Source organism: Pinus tabuliformis, chromosome 6 (assembly GCF_031772625.1).
Source record: "Pinus tabuliformis cultivar Carrire ecotype Pingquan chromosome 6, CPIR1, whole genome shotgun sequence".
NCBI classification, from domain to species: domain Eukaryota; kingdom Viridiplantae; phylum Streptophyta; class Pinopsida; order Pinales; family Pinaceae; genus Pinus; species Pinus tabuliformis.
The window spans coordinates 1,455,582,404-1,455,599,650 of NC_142292.1; the positions used below are offsets into that span (position 1 = coordinate 1,455,582,404).

The 17,247-nt window shown below is 36.6% G+C and overlaps 1 protein-coding gene and 1 long non-coding RNA gene across 2 annotated transcripts; both read right to left on the reverse strand.

Annotated features, from left to right (window-relative positions):
• Window positions 1-12,284: 12,284 nt before the first annotated feature.
• Window positions 12,285-12,846, reverse strand: LOC149264100 (uncharacterized). The gene is made up of 3 exons (XR_016252513.1): window positions 12,751-12,846; window positions 12,565-12,657; window positions 12,285-12,392 (listed from the first exon to the last, which is right to left on the reverse strand). It is a non-coding gene; the product is annotated as an uncharacterized LOC149264100 (long non-coding RNA).
• Window positions 12,847-13,175: 329 nt separating this feature from the next.
• On the reverse strand, window positions 13,176-15,338 carry LOC149264101 (uncharacterized). The gene is made up of 2 exons (XM_089395233.1): window positions 15,119-15,338; window positions 13,176-14,229 (listed from the first exon to the last, which is right to left on the reverse strand). The coding sequence occupies exons 1-2, from the start codon at window positions 15,336-15,338 to the stop codon at window positions 13,997-13,999; spliced, it is 453 nt and encodes a 150-aa protein (XP_089251359.1). The 3' UTR covers window positions 13,176-13,996.
• Between the last annotated feature and the right edge of the window lie 1,909 nt (window positions 15,339-17,247).

The following is a 17,247-nucleotide window of genomic DNA, read 5'->3' on the forward strand; positions in this document are numbered from 1 at the left end:
GGAATCGAACCAGGAGACTAGCGCAAGACAGAGGTTGGTCTTCTTTGTTCTTCTCTATCTATACTTCATAAAGGAAAAACAAAAGTAGCTTTACTTTGTTTTTTCTAAGGAAGCTATCACACCTTAGTGGGATAAGCAGTTCTGAGTATACACTTTTCCCTGTAACAAAATGGCGACTCCGCTGGGGACGAATTAGTTTGTTTGTTTATCTTCCTTGTTGTCTATTTCATAAACTTACAGACGGAGTCTGAAGTCGTGCCAGGTAGCTTTCGAACTGCATTTGCTATGCAAATGCAAAGTAGATAAATGCTGCTTCAGTCAATCTCCGGGATCTGTTTATGATTTAAACAACTGATTCACAAACTCTCTAATTGCCCCTTGTGGTAGCTCCTAGATCCTCCTTAGATCTACCCCTGATTGTTGTATCACTGAATACCATTTGCTCGGCCAAAACCCATGAACTGAATTGCAAACTGTGACCCGGAACCCAAGCAAAGTCTCGTCTCTGGCCCAACGCAGGTACTATTCTGAGAATCTGAAATTCAGCACACTTCCCGAGTGTAGTAGGTGCACTACATTTCAAATTCCCTGTGTTACAGGCGCGCTGATCAGACTAGGCATTGTTCAGTTTTGGTTTCTGTGATTCATCTTTCCAGTTCTATTCATAAATTTTGCTGCCTGTAATCAGTATATCTCTGTTTGAAACCCCTTTTCCTTACTGTTATCCTACCTCCTTTGTACAAAAGAACTGTAAATGTTTTTGTGTGTTTGCTGAGTCATTTTCAGTTCTCCTTTGCAAAAAGTAACATAATCGCACTGTCGTCCTTTGATTTGAAAGTGTCGCAAGTGTCGTTTTCAGGCATACGAAAAAGTTTGATTGCTGTAGATAGTCGATTATCCTGTTACTATTGTATTTGGTCTGAATTTGTAGTTTTTCTAGCGTTAAAAACAAGTATTCATTTCAAAAGCGTAAGGTGTTGTGATTGCCTCTATTTTTGATTTCGAAAAGAAGCTTGTTGATAATTGTCGCTTGAAAAGAAATTCAGATTTGTGCATCAAATTTCTTTTTATCATTTACATACTAAGAAAGTCGAAAACAAATACATGCATGTGCATTTTCATTTAGATAGTCTGATTGGTTTGATTTAGGAAAGTGCATTTAGAGTGTGCTCTTTGCTCTTTGTGAAAGAATTCTGTCTTTCTTTCCTTAGTAGCTAGGATTTTCATTGCACAAAGAAGATAAAAAGATTGTTTATCATCTTAGATTGCATTTTAGGAGTTATACTACATCTCGCGGTGAACCTGGAAGGCAAACTTCATAAACAAGATCAACTATAAAATAAATTCAATGAATCTAACAACGCTTTGGAACCTAACGCACAACATTTAGAAGTCTAGGCTAGAGACGTATTCCGGCGTCGTAAAGCCTGGTAACTGTTGTTCTCACTGATGGTTGGGTGATTCCTCCACTTTGAGACAATAAGTGCCAGTACTGACTTGTGCTCCCACGTACCGTCGAGTATATTTTGGGAGACCACAACAGGCTTAATCCTTTATCCATAGGAAGCAGTGTCTGCCGCCTATCGATGGCAATGCACTGAACACAGCATTCGGGAAGATTGATTGTCGTACCGTAAAAAGTATTCTGCAATTTTGCGATTGGTTTGGTAACCCCTCTACCTAGATTTCCAGAGAAGTCCCTTTCATTCCTTTTCAGACTCCTTAATGAAAAAGGTCCATTTGAGCACTTGTCACTTCAGACTCATTAAAAATCGAAGGCGACTAGAGTCATCTTTTGTTTTTTCTCGACTCTTAAAAATTGAAAAAACAAGTTGTGTCAAAGCGTCTAAAATTCATCGAATTCGGAAACATACTTCCCCTTTATTTTTAGTTGATCGAGTAATCCGCAATCGTGGAAGAAAGTCAATTGAAACCCCATCGTTCGCGGAGGCTTACGAGTCAACCGTCTTTGTCTTCGGAATCGAAGCTAGTATGGACAAAGCGAACTCATTTAAACGGTTCGAAATCTCCTGTTAAAGTTAGAACAAGTGTTCCAACAACATTAGAGACTCTGGTTACTCCAAACATTTCTGGTATCCCTACCTCTACAGAAGAAGTTCAGCAGCCACAGAAGGACAGTGGTACTGATCCTAGTCTGAGGGTAAACACTTGTGTCACTGAACTAGTTCCATCTACAACCAGTTCGGAGAGTGTTGCTCCTCAAACATCTGTCGCTACCGATTCCATACCTTCTTCGGCACCAGAAATATTCTACGGACCTGACGGTCTACCCCTTCCACCTGGTTTGATTGCTATAGAAGAGATTGTGGAAGATCCTCCATCTAATACTCCATCGCAATTTGGAGTCGGGATCACTCTGTATCCTTCTTCATCAGAAGTTAGTCTACCGCCAGCGGAAGCGCCTGTAGAATCGCTAGGTAATCTTTTGGATAGACTAGAAATGTCTGAACAACCGTCAACATCTAGGACTGTGTCATCTGACACAGCGACGATAGAACTCCCTGCTATCACTCCAACAATGTTTGCCGGTATACCTTCTGTTGGGTCCCTATAATACTAGTGATTACCCCATTACTATTGTAGTTATACCCCTTATTTATATTGTTGTGCCCCTATTACCCCCATATTGTTATTTATGTGCCCCATAGAATCCCTCTATTGTTATTTTTGTGGATTTATATTATTATTGTTAGGTCGGCTGGATTATATTGTGACTCCTTAGACTCCTATATATAGAAAGGAGGATTTGTCATTTGTATCATCCAAGAATTGTTCATTTATGTAATGTAAAGGAGGTTGCCCCCTCGAAGAGGCTGAATTCTAAGGCGTGGATCTCTCTTTTCTATCTTTTTGTGAGCTGGTTTCATAACATTTGGTATCAGAGCTTTGGATTCTAGGGTTTCGCTGCTCCAAACAGGTCATCGTGGCATTTTCGCTATAACGTTTTTTCTGTAACGTTTTAGAATTTGCAAAAAAAACTCATTTGAGAAGAAATCGTGCTGAACCTTGGGTCCGAATTTCAGATATTTTCGTGCGATATTTGCGGAGATATGATCTGAGGAAGTTGGTCTTTTTGCAGACTCCTGAATTACATTCAAAACAGGTGACCTGGGGAAAATTGTCATAACTTTCTCTCTGGGGATCAGATTGGAATTTGGTCAGAAGGTACAGAAAGAGGACGGACTGTAGTTTCTTGTATGTGTGATTCAGATTAAAAGGTTGAAACAGTGACTCATGGCACGTCGTACAAGTTCGCTCTACTGAACTAGTCTAAAAGCAAGTCACTGTGGGAGATTTCACATAACTCTTCCTTGGAGAATCCAATTTGGGTCAGACTTATGGCATTGGAAAGAGGACACAGAAGGCTACTACAGGTCACAATTTTAGAACTGGATGATCTGAAATTACAGAGATACATCAGATTCAATATCAGGCTTCTATAAAGTGAAAAAAGGTGTGTAGTTTTTTTTTTAATTTTTGTGTAAGCTTGGTTTAACAGAATTCAAAGGGCATAGTAAAGCATTATTATCGGTAACTGATGCCCCGAGGAAAGAAAATGCAAACACCTAGTAAGGAACCTGAAAGCTCTAGCATGACTCTTGAAGAAGAGGAAGAAATGCTACATGATATATCAAAATTACAAGAACAAGTGCAACACATGTCACGCTCACAAAAGCTAACAGAAGCTAAGATAAGTGGCGTGGAATCTAAGATAAATGGCGTGGAATATAAGATAAATGGCGTGGAAGCTTAGATGGACGATTTGAAGATAGATTTGAAGACAGACATGGAAGAATTGAAGAAGTTGCTACAAGAAAGGGTCACTAATGGTGAAAAGGTAGTAAAGGAAACTCATGATGAGAACAAAAGAAATGTTAATCATGATTCCATAGACGCTAATGTTCGATCGAAGAATCACCATATTCCAAAAATCGATATGAGGAAGTTTGATGGCAAGGATCCCGCCACATGGATATTACAGATGGAGCAATTCTTCGATCTCAATAATGTGCAAAACGCACAAAAGGTACGTATGGCAACTGTATATTTGGAACCAAATCAGTTTGTATGGTATCAATGGCTTTTCTCTCGTAAACAATTTATCACTTGGGAAATTTTTATGGAAGAATTGATAGCACATTATGAAGATACAAAAAGCAACACTTTTTTTAGCCAATTGATAAGTCTCAAACAAAAGGGTTCAGTAATGGAGCACATTGAGGAGTTCCAAAAATTGAACATAAGGGTAAAAGATATTCCAGAGGAGCATAGGATTGATGTGTTCATAGGGTCTTTAAAGGATAATATCCAACATGATGTTCGCCTTTGGGAACCTGATTCATTAGAGAAGGCATTCAGGTTAGCAAGAAAAATGGAAAGCAAAATTATGGCAACCAGGAAGCATACCACTCACAACTATAAAGACGGAAGTGTTGTTGCCCCTAGTCTTCCACAACCTATAAGGTTGACACCACAAAAATTGGAAGAAAAAAGAGCAAAAGGGCTTTGTTATAGCTATGATAGCAAATACACTAAAGGTCATAAGTGTGCTGAGAAGAAATTATTCTACATAGATTGTGAAGAGGAAGAAGAAAAGGAGCAACAAAGGTCAAAAGAAGAAGATATAATCCAGGAACAAAGCCTAGATGAAGAACAAATAAATCCAACCATATCTTGTAATGCATTGGCGGGAATTACCACTACTCAAACCATCAAGATAGAAGGACAAATCAAGAAGAAAAAGGTAATAGTGTTGATTGATTCAGGAAGCACCCACAATTTTATTCATTGTAGGGTAGCAAAAGAATTGAATTGCTTCCTATATCCAGCACCAGAGTGTCAAGTGATGATTGCAAATGGAGGAACAATAAATTGCTCTGGAAAGTGCCATAATATCAAGCTATCCATGGGAGAATATGTATTGACTAGCCCAATGCTTTCCATTCCAATGGGAGGTGCTGATGTTGTACTAGGAGTCCAATGGCTACAATCCTTGGGTACAATAGCTTTTAATTTTCAAGAACTTTTCATCAAATTTTCTATGGAAGGAAAGGAAGTTGAATTAAGGGGTATTGCAGGGAAACCAGGAAAGATAATTAGCTCTAATAGCATGACAAAGCTTCTAAAAAAGGAGCAAAGAGGTGTAATTGCACAATTATGTTCGCTAGATGTTTCCACATTGGAATCATCTATTTCTCCAGATCTCCAAAAAGTCCTGGACAATCATTCCAAGGTATTTGAGACTCCAAAAGGTCTCCCACCTATGCGTGATCATGATCACGCTATTCATCTGATTCCAGGAAGTGTTCCTCCAAACATCAGGCCGTACAGATATCCCTATGTCCAAAAAAGTGAAATTGAACGTATGGTTGCAGAAATGCTAGAGGCTGGTATAATTCAACCGAGTCAAAGTTCTTTCTCAGCTCCAGTAGTATTGGTGCACAAGAAGGATGGATCATGGCGCATGTGTCCGGATTATAGGGAGCTCAACAAGCTCACTATTAAAGATAAGTTCCCCATTCCTGTTATTGATGAATTATTGGATGAATTGCATGGATCAATTTACTTCACCAAGTTGGATCTTCATTCGCGATATCATCAAATCAGAATGAAGATTGAAGACACTCCAAAAACGGCATTTAGAACTCATGAGGGTTATTATGAATTTTTGGTCATGCCTTTTGGCCTTACTAATGCACCTTCAACATTTCAAGGTTTGATGAATTCAATTTTCAAACCATTCCTTAGAAAATTTGTGTTAGTATTTTTTGATGATATACTAATCTACAGCAAGTCTTGGAAGGATCATGTTGAACATGTTGACAGGATGCTACAACTATTGGAGGAGAAACAATTATATGCAAAAAGATCCAAATGTTTCTTTGGAGTCCAGGAGGTGGAATATTTGGGTCATATTGTATCTCATGAAGGAGTTAAGGTAGACCCTAGCAAAATTAAAGCCATTAAGGAATGGAAAATCCCCACATGCATAAAGCATCTGCAAGGATTTCTTGGGTTGACAGGGTATTATCGAAAGTTTGTTAAGAATTATGGGAGAATAGCAGCACCTCTAACAACATTATTGAAGAAAGATTCATTTTCGTGGACTCCGGAAGCAACAAAGGCCTTTGAACATCTTAAAGAGGCAATGTGCCAAGCACCGGTCTTAGCTACACCGGACTTCACAAAAACCTTTATTGTGGAATGTGATGCTTCAGGAAATGGAATTGGTGCTATTCTAATGCAAGATGAAAGACCCATTGCTTTTGAAAGTCGTCCAATCAAGGGAAAGTTTTTAAGCAAAGCTATTTATGAGAAGGAAATGTTGGCAATACTCCATGCACTTAAGAAATGGCGACCCTACCTAATGGGAAGACACTTCAAGGTAAAAACAGATCATGATAGCCTTAAATACTTTTTAGAACAAAGATTATCCTTTGAAGAGCAACAAAAGTGGGTCACAAAGATGTTGGGTTATGACTTTGAAATCATCTACAAAAAAGGGAAGCAAAATGTGGTGGCAGATGCACTCTCAAGAAAGGATGAGGATGTGGAAGCATTGTTGTGTGCCATTTCTATTATCCAACCAGATTGGATAAACGAAGCAAGGGAGGAATGGAAGAATGACGAAGAAGTGTGGGCACTTATTCGAAAGCTACAACAAGATTCCAGTACTTCTGATACATTTAGCTGGAAAAATGATTCGTTATGATACAAAGATCGCTTATACCTCTGTAAGAATTGCCAGCTAAAACAAAAGATTCTTATGGAATTGCACACTTCTCCCTTAGGAGGGCACTCAGGATTTTTAAAAACTTACCACAGGGTTAAGAAGGAATTTTTTTGGGATGGCCTTAAATCAGATATTCAAAATTTTGTGGCGGAATGTTTGGTTTGCCAGCAAAATAAAGTTGAAACAATTAAGACACCGGGTCTATTACAACCTTTATCCATTCCAAGCCAACGTTGGGAGGAGGTTTCAATGGATTTTATCACAGGTTTACCCAAGTCTGAGGGAAAGAGTGTCATCATGGTGGTAGTTGACAGACTTACCAAGTATGCACACTTTTGTGCATTATCACATCCATTTAAAGCCAGTACAGTTTCTACTGCATTTATGGAAACAGTTCAAAAGCTACATGGAAATCCAAAGATTATTGTAAGTGACAGAGATCCCATTTTCACTGGAAATTTTTGGACAGAATTATTTTCTTGTCTTGGTACTCAGTTAGCTCATAGCTCATCTTATCATCCTCAATCTGATGGGCAAACTGAGATAGTAAACAAATGTTTGGAAGGATATCTTCGTTGCTTTGTATCTGATAAACAGACACAATGGGTCAAATGGTTGCCTCTAGCTGAATGGTGGTATAACACTTCCTTCCATACAGCAACAAAAATGACCCCATTTATGGCACTTTATGGGTATCAACCACCATCCATCACATCATATTTAAGAGAAAATTCTAAGGTTCAGGCAGTGGAACATCACATCGAACATCAACAACAAGTCCTCCAACTCTTAAAGGATAACCTCGTGCTGGCACAAAATAGAATGAAACAACAGGCAGATCAACATCGCAGTGAAAGAAGTTTTGTTGTAGGTGATTGGGTATTCCTACGGCTACAACCATATAAGCAAATGTCCCTAAAGCAAGCTAAGAAGGATAATAAATTATCACCAAAGTATTATGGTCTGTACAAGGTGTTGCAAAAGATTGGTACTATGGCATACAAATTGGAGCTTCCTGCAGCTTCTCGATTGCACCTAGTTTTCCATGTTTCATGTTTAAAGAAGGTTATAGGTGACAAGCTCCCAATTCAAACAATATTTCCAGAACTTGATGAGGAAGGAAAAATTATATTGGAACTAGAAGCAGTCACAGAAACAAGAACTCGACAGCTACGAAATCGATCAATTTCAGAGTATCTTATCAAGTGGAAGAACTTATCCACTGAAGATTCCACATGGGAGGATGAGAATTTTATGCAGAAGTATCCAGAACTACTCAAGCGTTGAGGACAACATTTTTTTGAAGGAGAGGGGCATGTTGGGTCCCTATAATACTAGTGATTACCCCATTACTATTGTAGTTATACCCCTTATTTATATTGTTGTGACCCTATTACCCCCATATTGTTATTTATGTGCCCCATAAAATCCCTCTATTGTTATTTTTGTGGCTTTATATTATTATTGTTAGGTCAGCTGGATTATATTGTGACTCCTTAGACTCCTATATATAGAAAGGAGGTTTTGTCATTTGTATCATCCAAGAATTGTTCATTTATGTAATGTAAAGGAGGTTGCCCCCTCGAAGAGGCTGAATTCTAAGGCATGGATCTCTCTTTTCTATCTTTTTGTGAGCTGGTTTCATAACACCTTCTGTCCCAACTAGCTCTTAATCGCTAGAAGGAACCCACTCAAGGGCCATTTCAACAGTATGGTCTGTTCCTGTTTGTTCATCCGGAATAATATCCGGAAACTCTTATGTTGAGTCTCAACAAATTGATCCATTTGGAGGTCAATTTGGGCAGTCCGGCCCTCAAGGGCAAGCCATTCCCTTAAGTACTGGATTGTCACCGTATGGGGGGCAGTATGCCCTTTCATTATCCCCTCCGGGAGTACAGCCACACGAGAGTTCACAACAAAATTCGGGTTATGCTGGAATTACTTCAAGCGGTTGGGTACCGATACTACCTCAACAACTAAGAGTTGTATATTCCATGCAATAATGCTTACCTATGTCAAGTATACCAACTATGCCAGCTATTGTGACGGTGTCGCAAGTTCAAGTGCTGCCTGTTGTATGCCAACCTCAGGTTTCTCAGGTTGTAATGCAACAGCCCCTTGACCCTGCAACTCAACCACAATCGCCGACTGGTGGAATGACACAGGTTCAAACGGGTACAATTACCCCTCATCTTGGTCAAACAGTTAGTATCGGGCAACAGCACATGGCTTCACAACCATGGCTAGTGCAATACCAACAACCGCAGTTCCAACAAGTATACCAAGGTTCTAAGCAACAAATCTTTGCAAATAGTGGGCAGCCGTATATTCAAAACGGTCAAAATCAACCATTTTACAATGGTCATGCCCACCAACCTTACCAAAGTTACCAACATCAAATGCATTATGCTGGTATGCAAAGACCAACTGCTCAGGCAATCCCATCTTATCCTGGGTATGCTTCACCTAACCTGAATCAACAGTTACCCTTCGTGGCAACTTTAGAGTTACCTGATTTAAATCGGTTAACAAATGATCCAATCGCTTACGCCCCTTGGTGGCCAGCGATTCCGCATAAACTTCCATCAGATATTCCTAAATTTAATGGAAATCCGGGTGAAGATCCATCGAATCATGTGATGACCTTTCATCTGTGGTGTTCATCAAACACCCTAAACGATGATTCGATTAGGCTTCGCCTTTTTCAGAGGACGTTAACTGGTCCGGCAGCAAAATGGTACATCGAATTGCCTAGAGCTTCATTCGACAACTTCAGTACCCTAGCCACAACCTTTTTAACCCATTTTAAGTTGCCGATAAGGTACAAAACGGGAATGGAGCTTCTTACCAACTTCAAACAAATGACAGCCACTCACATATCTGATCATATACATGAGTGGCGACGTCGTCGTAGAATGGTGAAAACGTATGTTCTCGATTAGCTTTTAGCTGAATGGTTTATTAAGTCATTACTGCCTTCCATCACGAAAGATGTGGCAAAAGGGGGAGTCGTCACAGAAGAGCAAGTTATCGCTCGTGCGCAATATTTGGACTTGATTTACACTCAGTCTGGCACGCTCTACGATAAAATACATGACGCCCCTAGACCGGAATTCTCAGTTCCTCCTCCTCCTAAATCAAACAATGACTCTCATTCCGGTGATGGCGTGATTAGCACAATAGAAATGAAATCGACAAAGGCTACATCCAAAAAGGCCCGTAAGATTTCAGGTCAAAATGCAAAAGATGAATTTCTTGCCTCGGAAGTAAATGTCGTATCGACAGATAAAGGCAAAGAAACCAAGCAACCAGGGGGCAAGAAGAAAGGCAAAGGGAAGAAGAAGAAACAGGAGGAATCATCTCGTGAAAAATCTTCGGCAAACCCTCCTGGAAATAAGAAACTAAAATATCCATGCATGATATGTGATGAGGATCATCCACTACAACAAAACCAGCGATTTGCGCCAGATTTAGCGCCAGATTTTAGTGCAATTTTTTTGTAATTGTGATGAGCAACCTGGCGCTAAATCTGGCTCTATTGTACATTTTTTAAAGCGTCCTTTTTTGCACCTGATTTTGCATCCTTTTTCACGCTAGATTTTGCATCATTTTTTACACCAAACTATGCATCATCTTTTGCGTCAAATTTTGAACCAATATTTGCATCTTATTTTATGATAGGTTTTGCTTCTAGTTTTGTGTCATTTTTTGCATCTATTTTTCATTCTCTTTTGCTTCCTATTTTGTGTCATTCTTTCCTTCCATTTTTGCGCCATCATTCGCATCAAGTTTACACTGTATTTTGAATCCAATTTAACGTCTTTTTATGCATCCATTTTGTGTCAGTTTTTGCATCTAGTCTTACGCCAGATTTTGTATCTAGGCTTACACTAGTTTTTGCTTCTATTTTTGCACCAGCTTTGGTGCCTATCTTTGCACCATCTATTGAATTTGATTTAGCACCAAATTTTGCATCCATTTTTTTGCCCATTTTTGCATCTTTTTTTGGACCATTTTTTACATCCACATTTACATTTGATTTGTCTCCATTTTTCCCATCTCATTTTGCACCATATTTTGCGTCATTTGTTTCATCCAATTTTGCATCATTTTTAACACCATCTCTTGCATCTAATGTTACATCATTTTGAGCATCCAAATTTGCATTTATATTTTCATCTTATGTTGAGTCATGTGTTGTGTCTACCTTTGCATCTTATTTTGTGTCTAATGGTACATTCAATTTAGAGCCATTTTTTACGTCTACTTTTGTATTTGTTTTTGCACCAAGTTTTGCATCCAATTTTAAGCTATTTTATGCCCCTTTTGCACCATTTTTTTGTGTCTACTTGTGTCCAATGTTGCACCATTATTTACACCCACTTTTTCATCCAATTTTGCATTTTTTTGGTGTCTAGTTTTACATCGTTTTCACCATCCAAATTTGCATCTTTTTTTGCCTCATTTTGTGTCCACATTTGCATATAATTTTGTGTCTGAGTTCGAGCCTAAATTTTCATTTGATTAGGAATCATTTTTTACATCGAATATGGCATCCTTGGTTTCACCTTTTTTCAGCCCCATTTTGCATCTTGTTTTATGTCTTTTCTTACATCTTTTTTTTTTCCTTTTTTGTGCCCAAGTTTGCATCCCAAATTTACACCATTATTTGCATCATCATTTGGCATATTAATTTGTAAAGTTTTTTTCTTCTTTTTAACGCTCAACTTTGCATCTTATTTTACATCTAGTTGTTGTCTTTTTTTGCATCTAATTTGGTGCCCATTTATGTGTCCTTGTTTTTGCCCAATTTGATATCCTTTTGTATGCCATGTTTTGTTCCCTTCTTTGTGTCAACTATTGCACAATTTTTCACTTCTAATTTAAAACACTTTGTATGTCAATTGTTTGCATTTTGTATTAATTCCTAGTTTAACATCCAATTTTACTTTCAATTTTGCATCCATGGTTACATCTGCATTTGACTTCTTATATAGAGTATATTTTTCTTTACATATATGACCCCCTTTATAGATTCATAGTGAAATATATGATAGTTTCTAAATATCATTAAAGCAGATATCACAATTCAAAATCATTTGTAAAGAAATTTAAGAGAAATTTACAACATCCATCCAAAAAAATAACAATGTGTCATTAACAATTTTCAAAACATGTATAAAATAGCAACATAATACTAATAAAATCAGTATTATTTTTAATCAAAAAAAGTAAAATTCAAATATGATTAACAAATCAAAATATTTCATGAATATCGTTATTCTACGATAAATTAACAACATACATAAATCAAACTCATCGTATGATTACAAAATCAAAATGTCTCATTGATATAGGGTAAATTCACAACACCCATCTAAACATAACAATGTCATTCTACACAATAATTTCTTCATAAAAAACAATGCATGTGCATACCTAGCTACCACCACCAAGATCATCCTCATGATCATCTTGACCATCCTCATTACTCTGATCCACATCATCACCAACACCGCAACTATCATCATCAACTATCATCATCATCTCCTCCTTCACCACCATCATCCTCATCATCTCCTGATATATGTTGAAAATAATTTGGATCATCGTCTTGGCAATCATTACCTATAGCATTCTGACAAAAAAAATCAATATTACATGTTAGTATTAATTACATAACACAACGCATGTTTTTGTTATACAATGTTAACCATAAAATGAGGTAAGATATAATATCTAATAGTACTAAAAAATAAAATGAAAATATGATTTAAAAGTATATTGGAAATCCAACTAAGATTACATACCATAGAGTCCATCCAAACAACAAATTCAACCCATCTCTTTTGCTGCAGCACCTCCTTTTCCAAATGATTTGGAGGTCTTCCATATTTTAGTTCCTATCAATCAATAAATAGGGAGAAATTAGATAACAATGACTTTCTTCTAGTACAAAATTTATTAAAAAAATATCACATGTTTAATATACTTACAAAGGTTGTTATCAGTGCTTTTAAACATTTCTGGCCACTACGATGAGTGACTTTTGTCTTGGTTAACCTCGCCTTGGATGCCTTGTCTTTAAACATAAACCAATTACAAAGAGAGGCCGATAGGATTATTAAATTGGAATTGTTGAATTTTTCTAGAAGAGTTAATTGGTTTGTGAAATAACCCTACACACAACTATAATAGAGATTCCAAAGCCAATTAGGGTTATATGCCATTGAAAAGCTTCTTTCATGTGCACCATCGACTAACCAATAACAATGGCAAATCACCCAAATATAGATTCCAATTCAAATTTACATAGTATATAAATTAAAGAAACAAAAAAAAGAACCACCTTCATGTACAATGTAAACTAACCAATAATGGTGACCAACCACTACAATACCGATCAGATTGTATACCATCTGATAACTAATTTCATATGCAACGTAGACTAATGGAACTAACTAGTAACCAATGATGGTGACAGACCACTACAATATAGACTCCAATACCGATTCAAACAGTATTTAATGTGAAATAACTTGCATATGCAACAAAGATTAACCAATAACGGTGGCAAACCACCACAAGATAGATTCCGATGGCGAATAAGATTGTATATAATCGGAAAACTACCCTCATGAGCAGCATAAACTAACCAATAACGGTGGCATGCCACTGCAATAGAGATTCGAATGCCAATTCAGATTGCATGTCCCTGAAAAACTAGTCATGTGTAACGTACACTAACCAAGAACATTGGCAAATTATCTCATAATAGATTCCAATGCCAGTTCAGATTGCGATCCAAACACTATACATGTCGATCAATAGACACCGAGAAGAGGAGTATATATACAGACATTATCAATAGACTGATATGTTAGTGTTGGACCAGCTAAAAACAATAAGAGCAGATCGTCCCCCCAACGTTTGCTATGCTCCTCCTCAAATCAAAAACAAAATATAGAAAACTGAACTAACAAAAACTCATCTTGATGACTTGTTGAGCACAATTTGATGATCAAGATTGATTTTCTTGGGTTCCGACTTAGACATTGACACGTTTCTGAAATACACACTGCACTTTCCAAGAAGAAACTAAAAAGTTGAACGCAAAGTGGGTAAAAAAAATACCAAAACATTATCGAATATAATACCTAAAAAAAATAACAAAACATCCTCTAATATATAAAGAGAGATGTGTGTGCGCGCTCTAAACATAAATAAAAACCTAAAAATTGACTAATTTGAAGGGAGTTTTATGCAGAGCTGAAACCCACTTATAATATATGGGAAAGGATGGTCTATATCACATTTGGAGGAATCAAAGCGAGCCTCTCCTTCCCTTGTATAATCCTTCTCCATTGTTCGCCCATCAGAGCCTTGCTGCCAATAACTGCTAGACTGATGCTGCTGCTTCCGCTGCTGATGGTAATACCGGTTCATAGCAGTACTCTCCATGGCATCAAAACGCCCTACAACAACAATCACATATTGCGTGACATGACTTTTAACCGGAAGAGGACCGAAAACACCACCGGTAAGAAATTTGAAAAAGAAAATAACAAACCAACCAGCATGACTGGAATAAAGACCAATGCAAAACCTGCAAAATTTTGGCTACCCAATACAAAATTTCAATGACCCAATACAGAATTCGGGATAAGGAAGGTGAAGAGGTGAGGATCAGATAGAAAGATCAATACCCGCATTAGATAATGTAGATACAGCGGACTGATGCATCTGTAATAGAAAAGGCATACCGACAGGAACGTGACCACTGTGACAACAGCTACAAATACAAGGGCATTCAGAAGAGCGCCCCCAAATTTTTTCCAGTCTGAATCGAAGGATTGTTCATCATATATGAGAGTGGCGAAGAAAATAAAGACGATGACCAGTTAAGGAGATGATAGTGACCAGGTTCAATGCAGAACTTGGAGGTTAAAAGAAAGTAACTCAATTAATATTTGGAAAAAGCAGTCAAAGTGCAGTGCATGCTGGCCAAATAGGACTTCAAATCAAAAACAAAATATAGAAAACTGAACTCACAAAAACTTTGATGATCAAGATTGATTTTCTTGGGTTCCGATTTCGACATTGACAGGTTTCTGAAACACACTGCATTTTGCAAGAAGAAACTAAAAAGTTGAACGCAAACTGGGTAAAAAAAAAATACCAAAACATTATCGAATATAATACCTAAAAAAAATACCAAAACATCCTCTAATATATAAAGAGAGATGTGTGCGCGCGCTAAACATAAATAAAAACCTAAAAATTGACTAATTTGAAGGGAGTTTTGCCCAGATTCAATATTTGAATAATGCCTGTTTTGGTTACTTGGGGGCACAAGATTAATACCTGTTTCGTTGTTCATCCAGTAAAATGGTCTGAAACTGTTAGCCTGCAGTCCACAAAGGAATCCACCTCCACCGGAGAGTGCAGCCAGAGATGGGCTTAAAGTAGCATCGGTAGCTGGTGAAGTTTTGTTTCTCCCCCAGCATATTATATGCTGCTTCCCACTTGCATCAATGGTACAGAACACGTTCTCGTCTCCGAAGGATGCTGCTATGGGAGACATGGCTCCATTTCCACACACGCCGTCAATGCAAATGAGCAGAAAACAGATCAATACTGGTCCATGGATACTGCTACATGACCACCCATGTCTTGTCATGTCTCGTCCGAATCTATCTTCCCAAAAAAAATCTTTTCGCATGCATGGAATTAAGATGGATGTTTTTTTAATTGGGCTGCATTATTCTCGCGTGCATGGAATTAAGAATCGGATGCTTTGAATTCGGCTGCGTTATTGGCGACTACAACGGATGGATATGGATGAAACCCTAAATAGAAACAAGAAAGAACCGATGGCATGAAACCCTAATGACGCGGCATATCGAAGGGTGACAAGAAACCTTAACTAGATTACCATATATCAAAAATATCGCATCTATGGGAGTTCAGGAATGGGAATGAAACATTTTTATGGATTTTTTTTATAAATAAATCTGGGTTTGGAATGTTTTTTATAACTATTGTTGGAATGTTTTTTATATTTTTAATATATTAAATTATATTAATAATTTTTTTCCTTTAACATTTGAGTTTAAATTCCAATCGTTCAAAATACTTTCAACTTTCCCTCTCATATAAAAGAGTAGATAAAATATCATTTATTTTTGTTTTTTAATATTGTTAATAATAATCCAATATTTATTTTTTGAAATCATAAAATTATGATGGAGGGTTTTTATTTTTATTTTGGAATTTTACACGCAGTAAATAAAATCATTTATTTTTTAATAAAATATTGTTTATAATATTATGATTTATTTTTTTAAATCTTGAAATTACACGTGGGATTTTTTTAAAATCCATTTAGGACTTTCACACGTTTCGTTCCCATTTATGTATAAAATTTTGAAAAGAAAACTTTTCCGTCACCTCACAACTTGCGGGTGTTACGACATTACCAAGACATATTTATGGAATGTTCTTTATGTTTGCGGGATTTTTAATCACGGTATGTAGTTAGAATCAAGTTAAATTTTTTTAAAAATCAAGCAGTAGTAATTTTTTAATTATGTTTTTGATGGTGTGAATGGATTTAACACTATAAAAATTAGTAATTTTTGAATTATGTTTTTGATAGTGTAAATAGATTCAACACTATCAAAAATTTCTAGGGCACCTTAAATCTTGAGGTTTAATCGCTCTAATATGGATTTACAAAAAGTTTACAAAAATCTCTATTGGATTTTATCAAAATCTTGCCCTAATTTCCATGATTTTCAGGGCAAATTTGTAAAGCTAGTTAGGGCTTTTTAAGGATCCCAATTTTATGGGATTTATTTTTTCAATTGTAAATGAGATTTTTTATTTTTATTTTATGATGTTTCAATATTTTTAATTCACATTTATATATTTTTAATTTATTTATTTAAAATTTAAAAAAATATAAATAAAATATTATTAAATTGAATTTTTATGATTAAATTATGATGATAATAATGATGATGATTAACGTTCACTAAGATTAATGTGGTCTATCGAACCTTAAGAAAGTAAGATTAATTGTGACTCTTTAATATTTTATTTCTATGATAAAAAAGAAGGGAAATAAGCGTTCCTAGATCACTATAGTTTACTTAACAAGTTAAGAAGGTTGGTAGTGTGACAAATGTTTTGGAAGAGAATGGATGTGGGTAAGAGTGGGACAATCCAAGAGAAAACGTTTTTCATCTTCAACCTTCTTAGTATCATAAAGGTGACAAAACGTTTTTCATCTTCAACCTTCTTAGTATCATAAAGGTGACAAATTCTTTCGTGTCAAGGTGTTTTGGGAATAGTCCAATTCACAACTACTAACAATATCAATTCACAACTACTCAATTCTTTCTTTAATGACTATATCAATTCACAACTACTAACAATTGTTTTTGCTTTCTCCTTAAGTTTTGCAACCCAATTTGACTTAAATTTGCTTA

What these genes read in the sequence shown, in the direction of transcription:
- LOC149264101 (XM_089395233.1), bottom strand. Translation starts at nt 15,338, where the DNA reads ATGTCTCCCATAGCAGCATCCTTCGGAGACGAGAACGTGTTCTGTACC. An exon ending in CTGGATGAACAACGAAACAG is followed by an intron (nt 14,230 to 15,118) that starts GTATTAATCTTG and finishes TTGTTGTTGTAG; the next exon opens with GGCGTTTTGATGCCATGGAG.